Raw genomic sequence first — 16809 nt, 5'->3', positions numbered from 1 at the left:
TCAAGGCAGAGCCAGTCCTAGGCATAGACAGTATAGGGAAATGCCTACGGACATCTGAAAAATCCTAGGGGCATCTGAGCAGGCTGGACACCTTTCCAAATTTCAGAAGTCTCAGCTGACAATGGCTGTCCTCTGATAGGAAGAACAGGCTTTCTGCCACAGCTGGATTTGATGGCTGGAGACAGAAGATGGGGAGAGATTTGATGGCTGGAGGCACAAGGTGGGGAGAGACTTATAGACTCAAAACACAAGCAGTGGGGGAGAATTGGTGGCTGGAGATACACAAGGGGGAAAGATTTGATTGGTGGAGACACAAGGGGAGATATTTGATGGCTGGAGACAAAAGGATGAGAGATTTGATGGCTGGAGTCACAAGGAGGAGAGATTTGATGGCTGGAGTCACAGGAGGAGATATTTGATGGGTTGGAGGCACAAGGAGGAGAGATGTAATGGCTGGAATCACAAAGAGGAGAGATTTGATGGCTGGGTGGGGAGAGGCTAAAAACACACGCGGTGGTGGGAGAATTGGTGGCTGGAGACACACAAGGGGTTAAGATTTGATAGCTGGAGACACAAGGGGCAGAGATTTAATGGCTAGAGACAAAAGGAGGAGAGATTTGATGGCTGGAGGCACAAGGGGGAGAGATTTGATTGACACCCTCTACCATCACTCTACCCACTGTCATGACACAGGATGGTGGCCCTCAGTCAGCGTCTCCTCCTACTGGGTGGGAGTTCGGGTGCATGAGAGCAGGAGGCTGGGCTATGAGGCATGATAGGGGCATGTGGGCAAAACAGCGTCAGCCACTCCCCAGTGGTGGAAGTTACGGTTCAGGAGAGCAGGAAGCTGGGTAGTGATAGGGGTGTGTGAGTATACGGCGGACTAAAGAGGTGCTTAGGGGTGCCGTGAATTGCGGGAGGGGCGCGGGGGTGCCGTGAATCAAGGGAGGGAGGGGGCGCAGGTGTCCGCGAATCGCGGGAGAGGGCGGGGGTCCGCAAAGCATGGGAGGGGGCGTGAATTGCGCGAGGGGGGGTTGCGAATTGCGGGAAGGGGGGTGCGCGGGGGGTGACGTGAATCGTGGGAGGGGGCGTGAATCGTGGGAGGAGGGGTGCGCGGGGGGTCCGTGAATTGCGGGAGGGGGGGGCACGGGGCGCGATGAATCACCTAGTTGGTTATATATTCTTGTAGAAGGAAGGTAGGATGTTGCTGTCATTCAGAATGCATTTACATAAACAGTAATAGTAGCAGTAAAAGATCTGACTTAAAACACCTACAGTAAAACAGAACAGGTGTTATATATTATGCAAAGAATTGGTTGATGATGTGTAGGTTGACGTTCACAAAGAAAAAAATGAACACAGAAAGTTCAACACATGTAAATGTTGACATAAGTGTGGCACTTCATTGGTGTCCATGTCGACACATGAGAATGAATATGAAAACATTCAAAAAAAGAAAAATAAATCTTAAAAAACTCATGTCAACCTTTTTCATTGTCGACCATAGCCGTGCCAGTGTTTTGCATGTGCCATTTAATCTTGGGGTTGCCGTGAATCGCGTGCGGGGGTGGGGGGGAGGTGAGGGGTGTCCACAAATCACGGGAGGAGGGGTCGTGGGTGGATGCCGTGAATTGCGGGGGGGGGCTGTGGGTGCCGTGAATCGTGGTAGGGGGGCGCGGGGGGTTGCAGTGAATCGCGGGAGGGTGGGGGGCGGGGGGTTGCCGCAATGACAGGAGAGGGAGTCAGGGGTGGGGATTTGCGGTAGGGGGGGTCGTGGGGGGCACCGTGAACCGCGGGAGGGGGGGCCGGGGGTGTTGGCGCGAATCGTGGGAGGGGGGGTCGCGGGGTGCCACGAATCGCAGGAGGGGGTGTCACAGGGTGGGGCCGCGAATCGCGGGAGTCACCGGGGGTGCCGCGAATTGCGGGGGGTGTGCTGCAAATCACGGGAGGGGGGTCGCGGGGGGGTGCCGCGAATCGCCACAAGAAAAAATTAACACAGAAAGGTCAACACATGTAAATGTTGACATAAGTGTGGCACTTCATTGGTGTCCATGTCGACACATGAGAATGAATATGAAAACATTGATAAAGTGAAAAATAAATCTTGTCGACCTTTTTCATTGTCGACCATAGCCATGTCAGTGTTTTGCATGTGCCATTTAATCTTGGGGTTGCCGTGAATGGGGGGGGTGGGGGTGGGGGGAGGTGCATACCTCCCAACATGACCCTCTCCAGGAGGGACACATTGCTCTGTTTCTGGACTTTCTTCTTAATTTATGGATTACCATCACCTGTGCTTAAACACCTTTCTTATAAATTAAGATGGAAGTCCACAAACAGAGCATTCTGTCCCTCCTGGAGAGGGTCATGTTGGGAGGTATGGAGGTGGGGGGCGCTCACCTGGTGTGTCTGGTGAGTAGTTGTGTCTTTGCTGTGTAACATGGAGAGGCAGAGGGTGTCTGGCACTGTGGGCTCACTGGGCTGGTTCTCTGTCATGTGAGTCAGTCATGTGAGTCAGAGGCTCCACCCAGCGTTACAGCTTCAGACACACTTTGAGTGACAGATGTAGCCAAATATATAAGACATGGTGATATCATATATTGTAGCCAACTGTTGAATAAATAAAGTATATCTATTTTCATATTAACAGTTTTTTATATAGCGCAGCATATTCCGTTACGCTTTACAAAGGAGACAGTGCTACAACAAACAGGGTATTTACAGACAGTCAAAATGTAGGAGGGCCCTGCTCGCAGGCTTACAATCTATAGGGAAATAGGCATTGATACATAAGGATAGATACTGTATTCTTTATTGCATCGATTCCACCAGAATGCAAGGTTCCGTGACTGGTTCTGGAATTTGATAAGCTTGCCTAAAGAGAGGAGTTTTTAGGGAACGCTTATAGGTTTGGAGACTGGAGGAGAGTCTTATTGTTCTTGGTCAATAGTCAATAGTTAAGATGAAAATTAAAAATTAGAAAGGTGAAAAAGCGAATAGATGTATACAAATTACTGTATAATATAATATTGCTGTATATAGCCTTTTTTATGTTTAAAAATAAATGTAAAACTAAGAATAGATGGAAGAGTTACCACTTCAGTTTTTGTGGTTACTAAGCCAACTTCTTCCTGCAGGTGGCTACATACAGTACTGTGGGTGACGATCATTATATTTAAACACTGTATAGCCTTATGTGGTATAACATTTCCCCCTGGTTCTTTTGGCAGAACATGTCGGGAGATTGGATTTCATCTGATGACACTGGGGTTAAAGCACCTGCACCAAACAATAATATTTTGGGCCATGTGGTTCACAGACTGTTGGAGATTGCCGACCCTCCCCCAGCACCCACACCACCACCTGTGTTTCCTCCGTTCCCCATTAAAGGCTGTGTTCTTGGAAAGGTCTACTCTGGGAAGAGCACCTGCCTGAGGCATTTGGCACAGGGTACAGTCATCTTCTGCTATCTGTTCGGTTCTATATATAGAATGCATCCATCCACAACACATAATGGAGAAGACCATTGTATACCTCACATTGGTTCATTTTTGAGTCATGTTTAGAATTTCTCCAGTAGGAATCCTAACTGGGGATCAGTTCTCTTCTCCAGTCGCATCTCAATGGTTAACCAACAATAAACTGCAAACCAGAAACCTCCGGACATAGCCGCTCCATATGTGTATATACAAACAGCATGGCTCCCGCAAGAGACGTCAGAGTTCTGTCACTTGTATGCCCTTCAGCCAATCAGCGTCCACCACCATAGTAACAGGAAGCTGATTGGCTGTGAGTGGCCTTTCTATTAGCCAATCAGCGGCTATATAAATATGGGTCTTCTCTGACTGGAGGGATCAGGTTTTTACACCATTGTCAAACAAGATTCTTAGTAAATGTTAGTGTTTGATCTTGAAAAACTCTCACATATCCCTGCAAGGCCAGTTTAAATTCATACCAAACATAAGGGCAGATTTATTAAGCTCTGTGAAGTGATAAACTGTCTGGTTTTTATCACCGGCCACTCAGTTCCTACCTGTCATTTTTCAAACCAAGCCTGTAACTTCACAGGTAGGAGTTGATTGGCCGGTGATAAAAACCGAACCGAATTTAATAAATCTGCCCCATGATTTTTAGTACATTTATCTCCAATACCTGTGACAGCACCTACAATATTGATGTTGGATGATTATACGTTTCCTGTCTTGCCAGCTTACAGCATCCGGGTGCTCTCTGTGGACTCGCTAGTGCAGGACTGTATAAAGGCCTATCAAGATGCCCATTTGTCTACAACTGATCAGAAGGAAACTGATGATAACACGGTAATGGATCTAACAATATCGGTTATTATCGGCAGCCAATGCAACATGAGTTTATCCCCTTTCAGCTTATCAGGTGCAGTCTCTTAGCTGTAATTGCCAAAGCAGAATAGGAGACCACACCTTATTGGCTGCCCAGCTATTAACAATTCTCACCAGAATTATTTCTCACTGGGGGCCCTTGAGGAGTATGTATACTATGGAAATGTAAAATCTCCCTAGTTTTCTCTGGTTCCCAGCACATTGTGTTATTGGTACCTAGTTAATGAAAAGAATGGTCATCTAGCTCCTGTTTGTGTTGTTTGGTTGCCAGCACCAGCTCATTCATTATCTCTGTGTTTATAAATAGATGTTAAGAAGCATTTCAGCTTTACATACAGTAGATACAGTAATTACATAATAATTACAATGAGGGGCACAAAAGCTGCAGTGACAATTTCAAATGTATATCAAGATAAAATGAAAACTTACCTGCCACACAGTGGAAACAGCCAGATCCCAGTGATATGGGGACCTAAGCCCCCAAAATAGTAAATACAATATATCAACTAGGAAGTATATAGAGAAAGAGAGAGAGAGAGAGAGAGAGAGAGAGAGAGAGAGAGAGAGAGAGAAAGGACACACTCTCCAGTTTGTTAAATGCAAATTAAAAAATTGTGTATTTAGTACTCCAAAAAACATCATGGATAAAGGTATACTCAACGTTTCTGTCCTTTATGGACCTTCGTCAGGAGTTCAGCATCTCAAACAACCAACCAAATAGAGCACAGCATGGGCCAAGCAGCAGGATCCTACGCTGTAGGTTAAAACTGCCACTGCTTTATTTTATAAGTGGCTAATAACATATACGCCTATTTTAGCAATTTTTACATATTATTTTTTTTTTTCATAATGCTGGGCTTGTTACGTCAATGCTGATTATTTGTTGCAATTTTATTCTTATTTTATTCTTACAGTTTAAATATTAAATAAGTCGCATTTAACACCTGCAGTCTGTGCTTTCCAGTTTCTCATTTTTTATCCTAGCATGAAATCTAGGGAATCTCTGGTTCAATTATAAATAACTGCCCGGTTCTCACAGTGATTTGCGGTTGTGGTTTGCCTGTTTCTTGTCTATGTTTAATAAATATGTATTAGATTTCTAGACGTAATCAATCTGTGATTTATCACTTCAGCTGTCAGCAAGGGCGCAGCTAGGCATGATGGCGGAGAAACATTTGAAAAGAGGAAAGGCGATACCAGATGAGGTGCTGGTGGATATACTTATTGAAGCAATCAAGTAAGAAAATAGATGTTTTTGGAAGCATCTGAAACCATTTCATAAATGTAGAATATTTTGTAAGTTAATAGTAATAGAAAATGAATGGGATCATAACAAAACGTATAACTGTTTCCGTAATGTATTGTATATCAGGTTTTTTCAAGAGAGCAGAACAACACTAAAACCTGTTCTTTACATTATCACAGTAACATATTAAACTGTGTGATTTTTTCTGGGGTGGTAAGAGTAGGATTTGGGATCTTTTTAAAGCTCTCAGCACAGGCATTTAAATAGCTGTTATACGCTATAACAAACAAACTGACAATAACGCAGGAAGGATCGGGTGGTTGCAGGTGAATAGGGGTATGCAATCAGAAAGTTTGGGAAATTAATTTCCCGGGAGGCTATTCCAGTTTCCGCGGCTTATTGGGGATTATTTTTATCCTGCCCCTGGCAGGCGAAGTCTAATCCCCCCCAAAACAGCCCTGTTTGAACCTGTCTGTTTGTGAGAAAAGTATTTTTTTTCCAGCGACAATACAGATAAAAAATATCTGAGAAATATTGAGATAAAAACTTACGTTATTCGCTCCAAATATTTTTCCTCCAATACTTTGAATTCCCATTCCCCTCCGAAATGCTTATTTCAGTGTTTCCGAAAATCCTTATTGCAATCCAGATTTTAAGAATAGCTTTGTTTGAGCACAGGTGACTTCAAAGAGTACCTCTATCAATTTGATATGACCACCTGAACTCAATACAGCTGCACACATTAATGTGCACGTTGGGTTTAGGTATTTAGTATTGCATTTAACCCTTTGAGTGCCAACATCTCTGTTAGAGATGTTCAAAATTTCCGTTGCTCACATTTGTTATATAAATTCAAATCAAATAATGTTGTGTATTAAAAAGATGATATTCCCTATATAAGGTAACATTACAGGTCATTATGATGAATAAAAATGTTTGCTTGCCAATTTTCACACCTACAGATGGCGCACCTCTCAGCCAGCGAAAGGAATTGCCAGATTCTCTTAGCTGGTGCAGGGTGGTGGAGAGGCGCTCCATCTGACGGGGAGGCGCCAGCGTCTCACACGCACACGTGTCCATGTCAGCATGGCGGCAGGGAGCTCTTTCCCTGCCCGTCTCTGCTTCAGGGAGAGGGGCAGGGATCGGAGGGAGCTGGGGGGCTGCAGAGGGTGGCGGATGTAACGTCGTGCACAACCATCTCGTGCACGCGCGCCCCCTTCCATTGGCTGGCGGATGGCGATCTGTATTTTGTCAAATTCACTTGGCACTCAAAGGGTGCTGCAGTGCAGGCTCTGAATAAAGGTCCCTATACGCCAGTGTTTTTCAACCACCGTGCCGTGACACACTAGTGTGCCTTGAGCTGTTCTCAAGTGTGCCCCCAGATCTAGAGATGCCCAAACCAGTTTACAGCCACCACCAGTTCAACTGTTATTTACTGGTCTCTTCTTTTCTTGTAAAGGGCCAATGTATTTTATTTTTATTACCTGTGGGGACCAATGTGATTGTTTTTTATATGTGGTCCAATAGGATTAGTTTTTTCCTGTGGGGGCCAATGTGTTTCGCCCTGTGGGGATCCCATGGTGCGCCTTGGCAATTTCAAAATCTTATTTAGTGTGCCGCAAGGTAAAAAGGTTGAAAATCACTGCTATATGCTATGGAATTTACCTGCAATTTGGGTTATTTTCCTGCGATTGCGCTGATCAATTGCAGGAAAAGAGCCCAAATTTCAGGTGAATGACATCAGATCCAATCGATGCGTGCTGCAAGGAACTATAATATGAACCAGGTGCTGACAGTTATTAGGCTGCTTAAAATGTTTTTCACTTTTCAGAATATACCTTAATGGGATAAATGTAAAACTTTTGTCCATTCAGTTGTGTCCCAGCAAATACAGGATGGGTCATGGATGGCTTCCCCGCTACTCAGAATCAGGCTAAGTTACTTGAGAAAGCTCTCACAGGAGCAGACCCAGAGAAAATGGCAGCGAGAAGCAAGAAAAGCAAGACACATTTACTAAAAGATTCCGGTGCACCACAGGACCCTCCACCGCAGTCTCCAGCTTTCGATTTTGCTGTCTTGATAGACGTTTCAGATAATGTAGTATTACAGCGTGCTGCTGGATTATATGGTAATAATTATACATACTGTTATACAGCACACATAGCCTATTGTGGTACTACAAAACGCAGCATGCCTACCTTAGTCGGACAAATATTTCCTGCTAGCTAAAGGCCTGGAGGAACCTGTGTCCATCCAGTTGTTGTAGAAGCATCTAACAGCTGTTTTGAGGCATTTCAAGGAGGACATGCGAGTTTGGTTGATCTTCAGCCTAGTAATCCCAAGAGAACTAGAAAATAATCCTCTGCTGTATGTAAATGTTAAAATACTTTCTTGCATCTTACAAATAAGAACATTTAAGGCCCATACAAACAAGGTGATTTTGTAGCTCACTTTTCCCATTTTGAGCTACTTTGAGCCCAAAATCTCCTAGTGTGAATGGGCGGGCGATGAGTGGTGAGCACTGATGTGCGCTCCCACATCATCATCGGTCGCCATTGTCCTGTTATACCGGATTAGTGAACCACTTTTCACAGTATCCTACTCTCCCATCCTTGTGAAAACCCCTGTGCCAGGTGAAAATCGCTTAGAGTGTATACACTGACCAATTTTTCAGCCAGTGAATTTCATTACATTGTTCGGTTCACACACTGGGCAAAAATGTCCAGTGTGTATGTACCTTTACGCAGAGTATCTTTAGTTACTGTCCCCAGGGATATTAAGGCATTTGAAATTAAGGCATTTGAAACAAAAAATGCTCCTATCTAGATGACCCCATACCAGTTATTAATTGTTAGACATTGCTCTTTCCTTAGCATAAGTTAAAGTATTATAATCATAACCCTGATTCAAAAATGTATCAGTCACATGGTCAATATGCCAATCTGATTCAGTAATATCACTATATACATCTATCCTTCATAAATTGTGGATAGGGAAGACCATACTTGAGATATTTAGGGTGGAAGCTCTGCATATAAAAGTGTGTTCTTATCTGAGTATAGATTAGAAGAAAAAAGTTTTTGTTCAGCTAGAAGGAAAAATTTATTTACGGTCAGAGCAGTCAAACTCTGGAACTCTTTCTGGAGAAGTGGTGGCGGCAGACACTATTAATACATTCAAAATAAGTTTGGACAAACACTTATTGGTTAAAAACATCCATGGGTATAAATAAGAAATATAATCTGTCTTTAAAATATCAAGAACATACTATACAGCAGGGGATAAACTATTACAACAACCTAGGTTGAACTGGATGGATGCAAGTCTTTTTTCAGCCTTACCTACTATGTAACTATGTAACTATGTATCTGTGGGCATGGGACTAAGGTTAGTACTAAGTCTACTATTGTCAAAATCTATATAGACATCCAAAAAATGTACCCTAGAACGGCTAATACCGAATGTGAATTTGATGGGACTATCATAGGCATTATGATTTTCAGTGAATTTAATAAACTCCCCCTCACTTGCAGACCAAATCACAAAAAGGTCATCAATATACCTGGCATAAAATGTGATATTGCCAGATATATGGCCTTCTGAAAAGAAGATATCAGGTTCCGCACTGAATATATATAGGCATTTGCATAAGAATTTATCTTACTGATAAGAATACTGACATGAAGAAATAAAGACACAAAATCATAATTAAAACAAAATCTTTATTCAAACTATCACATACCTATCAAAGATCATTATCTCCCTGCTACCTAACCTATTTTAATCTATATACACATTTTCCTCTCTTTTCTTCACAAGTGCAATTAGCACTGCATTATATGTTGTGTGTTAAGTGTGTCTAAAATGCTTTAAAACTCCTTCAAAAATTTCACTGCAAGTAGGAGCTCTTTCCTGTAAATTCATTGATTAAAATGGACACAGGATTTTGAAAAAAACCTTTTTAATAATTTCTGAAATAAAGATTAAAAGACCCTATCACGCAGCCAGTTACCTGCAAGAAGTATTTGTGACCATGCAAAAAAAAGTTATGTGAGTGTCACTTCCAAAAGATCCACAATAAAATTCACATCAGGTCCCTTATAAAAAGGGTTATTGTTGATTAACTTACATACTGCCTGAAGACTTTTACAATTGGGAATCACAGTATGAAAACTTAAGAAATCAATATTACATAATATACTGTTCCCTAGTATAGGGACCGCATGCAATATAGATAGATAGATAGATAGATAGATAGTAGAAGGAAATGTCAGAGGGTGCAGTAGCTTCAGTCAGCTGGTGGTTATTTGTTGAGCTGTGTTTTTGTATCATTGTCCTATTTCCACAGGTGGAGTAAATCCATTAAAGACTCAGGGAGATGACCCTGGTATTGCAGAAGCAGGAGATCATGACCAAACAATAAACCAAGTACAGCACAGGTGGGAACCTCCACTTCTACTAATGCCAGTACATAGAGAGCCAGTTCTCCTGCTTACACCAAGAGTCAATATTAAAGTTAAAGGCAGAAAAAGCAGCCTATTCTCTTAAGTCTCTTTCCCTGCTTTCTGTATGTGCTCCAAGGTATTAGTCTTACTAAACCACCACCATTATTATCATTATACAGATCTTGCCATGCTCATCATGGCTGCTTTATTGCCACTAGTGCCCGTTTGGTGCAGCAAGTTGCACCCGCGACTCGGAAAGCTGCACTGCACCGGGCTGCTGGATAATGTATTTCTAATAAGTTGCGGGTTTAACTTCGACGCACACATATGGCAGCGGGTGCATGTCTTCCGTCCCGCATGTCGCACCTGGATCGATGCGGCTGGCTACATCTGTACGCTATATTTATCCATATACAGAATAGCCGATAGGGTGGAACACTGCATCACTGCAACATGAAAAGGCCCTTCTACATGGACTTATATATGCTCAAAAGACAGCCAATCCATGCTCTTCTGAGGGAGAACGTGGGCCTTGGCATGGTAACCTGGTACTGCCAGGCCTCATAGTGGTCACTAGCTTACTGTATGAGCAGTAACATACATAGCACTATTTATTTGGTGTCATAATAAAAATCAAATTGTCTCTAAAGTTGGGCAATATTATATGTACAGTATTTACAAAACCAGACTCTGTTCCTTACAATGCTGCGGTGGCAGGATGCGGTCACTAGGTCAACAAGAGGAAGGTCCACATGCATTGGGTCGACCACTGAAGGTCGAAATGCATGAAGGTCGACATGGGTTAAGTCGACAGGTTCCCGAGTGAAGGCTGTCTAGCATCTTTCGGGACCGCCACCAGCGTGGCCGGTATGACGCGACATCTCGGTCACATCTATTTTTTGTTAAAAAATGCCATATTCATTCATACATAGAGGTCTAATACTTGTATCCACATGTCTTCTGGCTATTGCCAAATTGGGTATGGGTCATAGGGTCGTCAGTAACTATATTGAGATAGGTCAATAGGTCAAAAGGTCGACACAAGTAATAGGTCACGTCGCATCGCATACCACTAATTAAGGTATGCGATGGACCCGATTTGAGGCTTTTCCCGGGATGAGTGTACAATTTTAATATCGCGTCGCATCGCATGCCATTATAATGGCATGCGATGCGACGCGATTTCAATGTTAAATGCCCACCCAGACCCGATTTTTAATTGTATCCTCACCCTGATGGGTAATGACAATGTTAAATGCCTTCCCATTGTTAACACCACCCCACTATCAACGCCAACACGAAGCGTGGCGAGCGCAGTGAGCCCCGCGAGGGGACGCGCATTACTTCACAAGTATTACGCGTCCCTCGCGGGGCTCGCTGCGCTCGCCACACTATATAATATATATAATAATACACAAGTACCAAGGGTTGACATAAGTTTTTCACATTTCTTTCCCCCCAAAAAAAATGTAATTACTGTTGATCTATCAACCGCATCTGGCCCACTTATATTTCTGTCCCAACATAACGTTTAGGACCTTTTACAGGACTGTTTATAGAGACCGCTCTTGCCGACTATAGGGCAGATTTATTAAGCTTGGTGAAGTGATAAACTGTCTGGTTTTTATCACCGGCCAATCCGCTCCTACCTGTGAAGTTACAGGCTTGGTTTGAAAAATTACAGGTAGGAGCTGATTGACCGGTGATAAAAACCAGACAGTTTCTCACTTCACCAAGCTTAATAAATCTACCCCTTAGTTTTGTTTTTTCGGTACTTATATGTTAGTTGGGCGCCCACTATAGTTAGTACGCTCATACCCCCACTATCCATGTCGGCATGGAGTTGATTTTATATAGTGTGAAAGTACCGTTTTTTCTTATGTTTATTGGATATCTATTATCACGGTATGTTGTTTTTATGCTTATGGATTCAAAAGTTCAATAAAAATGAAGCTGCAAAAAAAAAATCTCAATATTTTTTCCCTCCTCATAGAATAACAGGTTTCCTCGACAGCTGGAACAAACTAGAGACGTGGTTTTCGGTGCAGCAGAATGTTTTAGTGAAAGTAGATGGGGAAGTGGAGGAAGACTTCTTGTGCAGGAAAATAGAAGAAGTATTCCAAACCACTATCTATAATAAAGAAAATAAGGGTAGGACGTTAGTTATATATTGTTTTATACTGAGATATTACTCTCTTGCTACCGCATACTTGTTCCTGCCAGACACTCCTGATTTTTCGGGAAGTCGCCCACACCCCTGCGAGAATGGGTACCCCTCCTGCATTCTGCCCACTTCCTAGTGAAGTGGGTAGAATGGGAAGATAAAGACGTTACCCTAGCACTTGTTGCTGTAGTAGGCAGCCTATGGGCTATTTCACACGCTCTGGCTCCTGCCGGGCAGCGAAATCCCGCACGGTCAGGAAGCCGTGCCGCACACAGTAGTTTACAATGGAGGGGATGGCCACATCCCGGCAGCCGTCCTTTCCAGTGGTGGGATCCGGCTGCAACCCGGCAGCACGGCTTCCTGGTCGTGCGGGAGCCAGAGCGTGTGAAATAGCCCTATCTCCTAGTGTAATGCTATGGTAGCGGGCGATGGTTATGGTATTTTTTGATCTACATTGTCTAGGTCTAAAATCCAAAGGTAGACAACTAATGGTCGACAGGGTCTAAACAGTCGAAATGATCAAAAGGTCGGCATAGTCAAAAGGTCAACATGAGGTTTTATTGTTGTCTATGTTGACATAGGTCTGCATAAACAATGTATAAGTGTACCGCGTCCTCTCACATGCTTCGAACCACTTATAATATAACTATATGCCCACGTGGATGGTAAAATCTGAACATGTCAGTGTCATACAACAAAAGCATGAAAAACTCATGTTGACCTTTGTCAGCATTAAAAAAAACTCATGTTGAACTGCCCCCCCCCCACCCCAATACATAATTTGATAGTAAAGAAAAAGTTGCAGATATTCATGGCAGGATGGCTTTACGTATGCGGACTGCACGTATGTGCGGTATATGTGTATCCATAATCGGGCACTGTGCGAATTGCAGCCGTGCGCTCAGATCCGAATCAGGCCCGCTATTACATCCTTTCCTTTGTTTTCTCTGTGGCCAACTTTCTTCTAGAACATGTATAGGTTTGCGGATCACCAGTGGCTCCCTTACCAATTTATGGTAAAGGAGCCACTGGAACCATATGTATTGTGTCTGTTTTAAACATGGGTAAACTGCTACCTCTACATATGCAAGTGTCCTTTCTGAACCGTTATTCAATATGTATTACTAAAACTCAAGTACATCGGTGAATAAGATTGGCAAACCATTAGCACATGTCCGAGTACAGTAATTATTGCATTCAATACACAGGTAAAGCAACTGAGAAGAAAGAGGAGATCCCACCACCGCCACCAATCATACCATCACCTCCTCCCCCCGCTCCTTCTACTCCTCCTCCAGACTCCTCCAAGGACCTTCGCTGGCCATTGCAGGACAAACAGGCATCTGCAAAAAAAGGAAGGAAACAGTCCAAATCTCCCAAAGGTTTTGTCCCTTCTGTTTCTTCCTAATTCAGGATTTGCTTCTGAAAATGTTCTGTTTATTGCACAGTAACCATCCCGGTTGTATTTTTATAGCACAATCTCATCATCTGGTCATATTCTGTTTGCTATGTACTTTGAGAGTGTTTGAATGGGATTATTACAAATGCAGTTGAACTTGCTTTCTACTACGTACTCCACCGTACTTGTTATGCCACCTCCAGACCCGTACAGCCCTCTCGTCCCTCCTATCTGCTACAGTTCTGTGCACTAGTTCTTTATATACTCCTATATGACATTCCAAGATTTCTCCGCTGTTCCTTACATTGCTGAGCTTGTAGTAGGCTCCTGCATGTTCTTGGCTCTCCAAAGATGACCAACTTCTCATCTCTTATGGCTGCTTAAGGCCAAGGTTCACCTCTATCGTGGAACTACCTACATCGCCTTTGAGAATCTTTCCTAACGTTCCATTTCTGTGTCACCGAGTTCTTCTCATTGTAATCTTTGCTGGACTTATTTGATCATACTAAATCAAAGGAAGCAATAAAAAGCAAATAAAAACCCCCATACCCCATACAGTACCTTGTATATAAAATGTTTGGGCTACCTTTTTAGATTGTAAGCTCTTAGGAGCAGGACATTCTCTGCCTATCGCTGTAATTATAAGTCCGATTGTATTGTTATGCCAGTGTTTGTCCCCTCTGCACTTTTTTGAATAAATACTTTGGCGTAGCACAGACACTGGGGCCGTGGCTGCTACCCCTACACGCAGCCAATAGGAGAGGCTCTGATATTTTTATCCTCCTCCTTTATCCACCCGATCCCCACATTTTGCGGTCTGTGTAATTACGGGGTGATTCTGGTTGACCCGCAAAGCTGCAAAATTTAACCGCCGCCCACACGACCGCCCGCCCCTCGTATGCCGATTTCGGGGGCAAAATCATTCAATGGTCACCGTCCATCTAATGATTTCTAAAGTGCTCGCAGATCTAAGACACCTCTCTGGTGAATTAGATCTGCGGCGTCGCTGTGCGTGAAGCGGGCGGGCTGCTGACATCCTGCTGACATCAGCTGTCCGCCACCCGCGTCACTGGTGCATTAGTATGGGAACGCCCAGCGTTTTCATGGAGATGCGCATGAAACGCTGGACGTCCCCATGGGCACAACCCTCGCCGCCGCCACCCCCCTCCCCCACCCGCACTGCTCCAAGCGAATGGACCAGCGAATAATCAATTTGCCGCAGCCGCGCGCAAAAGGAGACTGCACATGCGCATACATGTTTATGTGCATGCACAGTCCCAAACCATCGCTCCCCTGTGCGAGCGCGCAGGGGAGCGTATGGATTAGAATCAAGGCCTTAGTCCCAGGTTATAGACAGAAGCAACTTGTACTATATACAGTTGAACTCATACATTTTTCAGCTACAGATTATACTAAATCCAGATCTGGTCCTCAAAGTGGTAAATGTAATAAAGAAGTCGCGTTCTTGGCATGTTTAAGCAGGAAATTTATATAGGCAACACTGTTTAAAGCAGCTGTGAATGTTATTGCCGTCTTAAATTTCCTGCTTAAACATTGAAGGAAACAGCTGAGTTATACCCCTTTTACACCAAAAATCCCGGATCCGACCCGGCATTTGGAAGAAGGATCCAAGCCGGGTGAGATCCGGGATTTACACGTTTACACTGCGGTGCCCACCCGCAGTGTAGACAGTGGCGGCGCTTGGAGATGACATCATCTCCAAGCGCCGGGACCGTTGTCATCCACGCCGGGACTGCTGATCGCCGTGCTGGGGGCAGCCCAGGACCAAGGTAAGCTGGTGCTTCCCGTCGTCTGGGAAGTGAATGGATGCCGCACACAGGCATCCATTCACCTCCTCTGCTGCCGCTGCTGTCTACAGAGTATAGCAGACAGCAGCGCAGGCTGTCTAGGCCCCTATCCCCCATCCAACCTGCGGACGCTGCGGTCCGCAGGTTGCACGTCCCCCATTGATGTTAATGGGAGCCGGGTCGGAAGACCCAGCGTACCCATTTACACCGCCCTCTACCCAGGTCATAGCCGTGTTCTACCCAGGTCAGGACCTGGGTAGAAGTCCCGTGTAAAGGGACACGGCGTGTCCCATTTACACCGCTGCTGACCCGGGTCTGACCTGCCGAAGTGTAAAAAGGGTATAAATGACCTATTGGCACTGCGGTGGAAGGGGAAGGCTATGAATACAGTAGGGAGAGTCTACTACATACTATGATGTGGCTACTGTAGTATATATACTGTTGTGTCACTGCCATATACTGGCCCTCCAGCTGCTGATGGACTACAAATCTCAGCATGCTATGCCACAGTTCTAGCAAGTCACATATGACAGGGCTTGCTGGGATGTGTAGTCCTACAGCATTGGGAGGGACATTTATTGCCTAACAATATACTAGAGGGTCAGCTATTTCTAGGTAGCAACAAAATGTTTGGCTGCAGTTGAAGTAATGCTAAAGCGCTACTTAATATTGTAAAAGAAGACAGCAAAAATAGCAATAACAATAATAATAATAATAATAATAATAATAATAAATGAATAAGGGGATTGAAAAGCAAAATATACTGTACAGTAAGTTCTTCATTGGGTCTGTAATATTGATTTTCTTGGTAGGGGCACATGAGAGTTGACTCTCACTATGGGCCTTATTCTAGTTCACTCTTTCTGACAAAATCCTTCTTAGATGGACAAAACCATGTGCACTGCAGGGGGACAGATGTAAAATATGCAGAGAGAATTAGATTTGGGTGAGTTATTTTGTTTCTGTGCAGGGTAAATACTGGCTGCTTTATTTTTACACTGCATTATACAGATGGAGCCGGCCTGGTCTTTGTAGGGGATGGCGGAAGAATCGCCAGCCGCCATCCCCCGCCAGCCGCCATCTGATCTGCGAACGGGCACGCGCGCGCACGAGATGCGCGCGTGTCCTCTTCCGATGACGCTTACACCGGGTCAAGCAGTCACCCAGGGTCCCCACCGCCTCCCCGCTCTCCACCACCGCCTCCCCTAACCTTGTCGGTCTCCCTGAAGCGGAGACGGACAGGGTTCCCGTCACCCTGCCGCCCGGAAACTGAGACGCGCGTGCATGTGAGACGCATGCGCATCTCAGTCAGATGGAGCGAATCGCCAGCGTAGACAATCTGGTGATTCGCCAGCAAGAGGGAGGCCGGCTCCATCTGTAGATCTCACT

At 44.4% G+C, this 16809-nt stretch overlaps 1 protein-coding gene across 2 annotated transcripts in view; it reads left to right on the top strand.

The window, feature by feature from the left end:
* SPEF2 (sperm flagellar and cilia associated 2) overlaps positions 1–16809 on the top strand; it is a 123123-nt gene that overhangs the window by 61895 nt on the left and 44419 nt on the right. For both annotated transcript variants that reach the window (XM_083154924.1, XM_083154918.1), the window contains exons 11-17: positions 3231–3450; positions 4210–4319; positions 5492–5595; positions 7479–7732; positions 9953–10043; positions 12043–12200; positions 13422–13595. In XM_083154924.1, the coding sequence (XP_083011050.1) occupies positions 3231–3450; positions 4210–4319; positions 5492–5595; positions 7479–7732; positions 9953–10043; positions 12043–12200; positions 13422–13595 (1111 nt within the window). The remainder of the gene's footprint in view (positions 1–3230; positions 3451–4209; positions 4320–5491; positions 5596–7478; positions 7733–9952; positions 10044–12042; positions 12201–13421; positions 13596–16809) is intronic.

The sequence above is a fragment of the Crinia signifera genome, chromosome 1 (genome assembly GCF_055691185.1).
Source record: "Crinia signifera chromosome 1, ASM5569118v1, whole genome shotgun sequence".
Classification (NCBI taxonomy): Eukaryota; Metazoa; Chordata; class Amphibia; order Anura; family Myobatrachidae; genus Crinia; species Crinia signifera.
The sequence above is the reverse complement of the archived record's forward strand: the minus strand, read 5'-3'. Positions and strand labels throughout refer to the sequence as shown.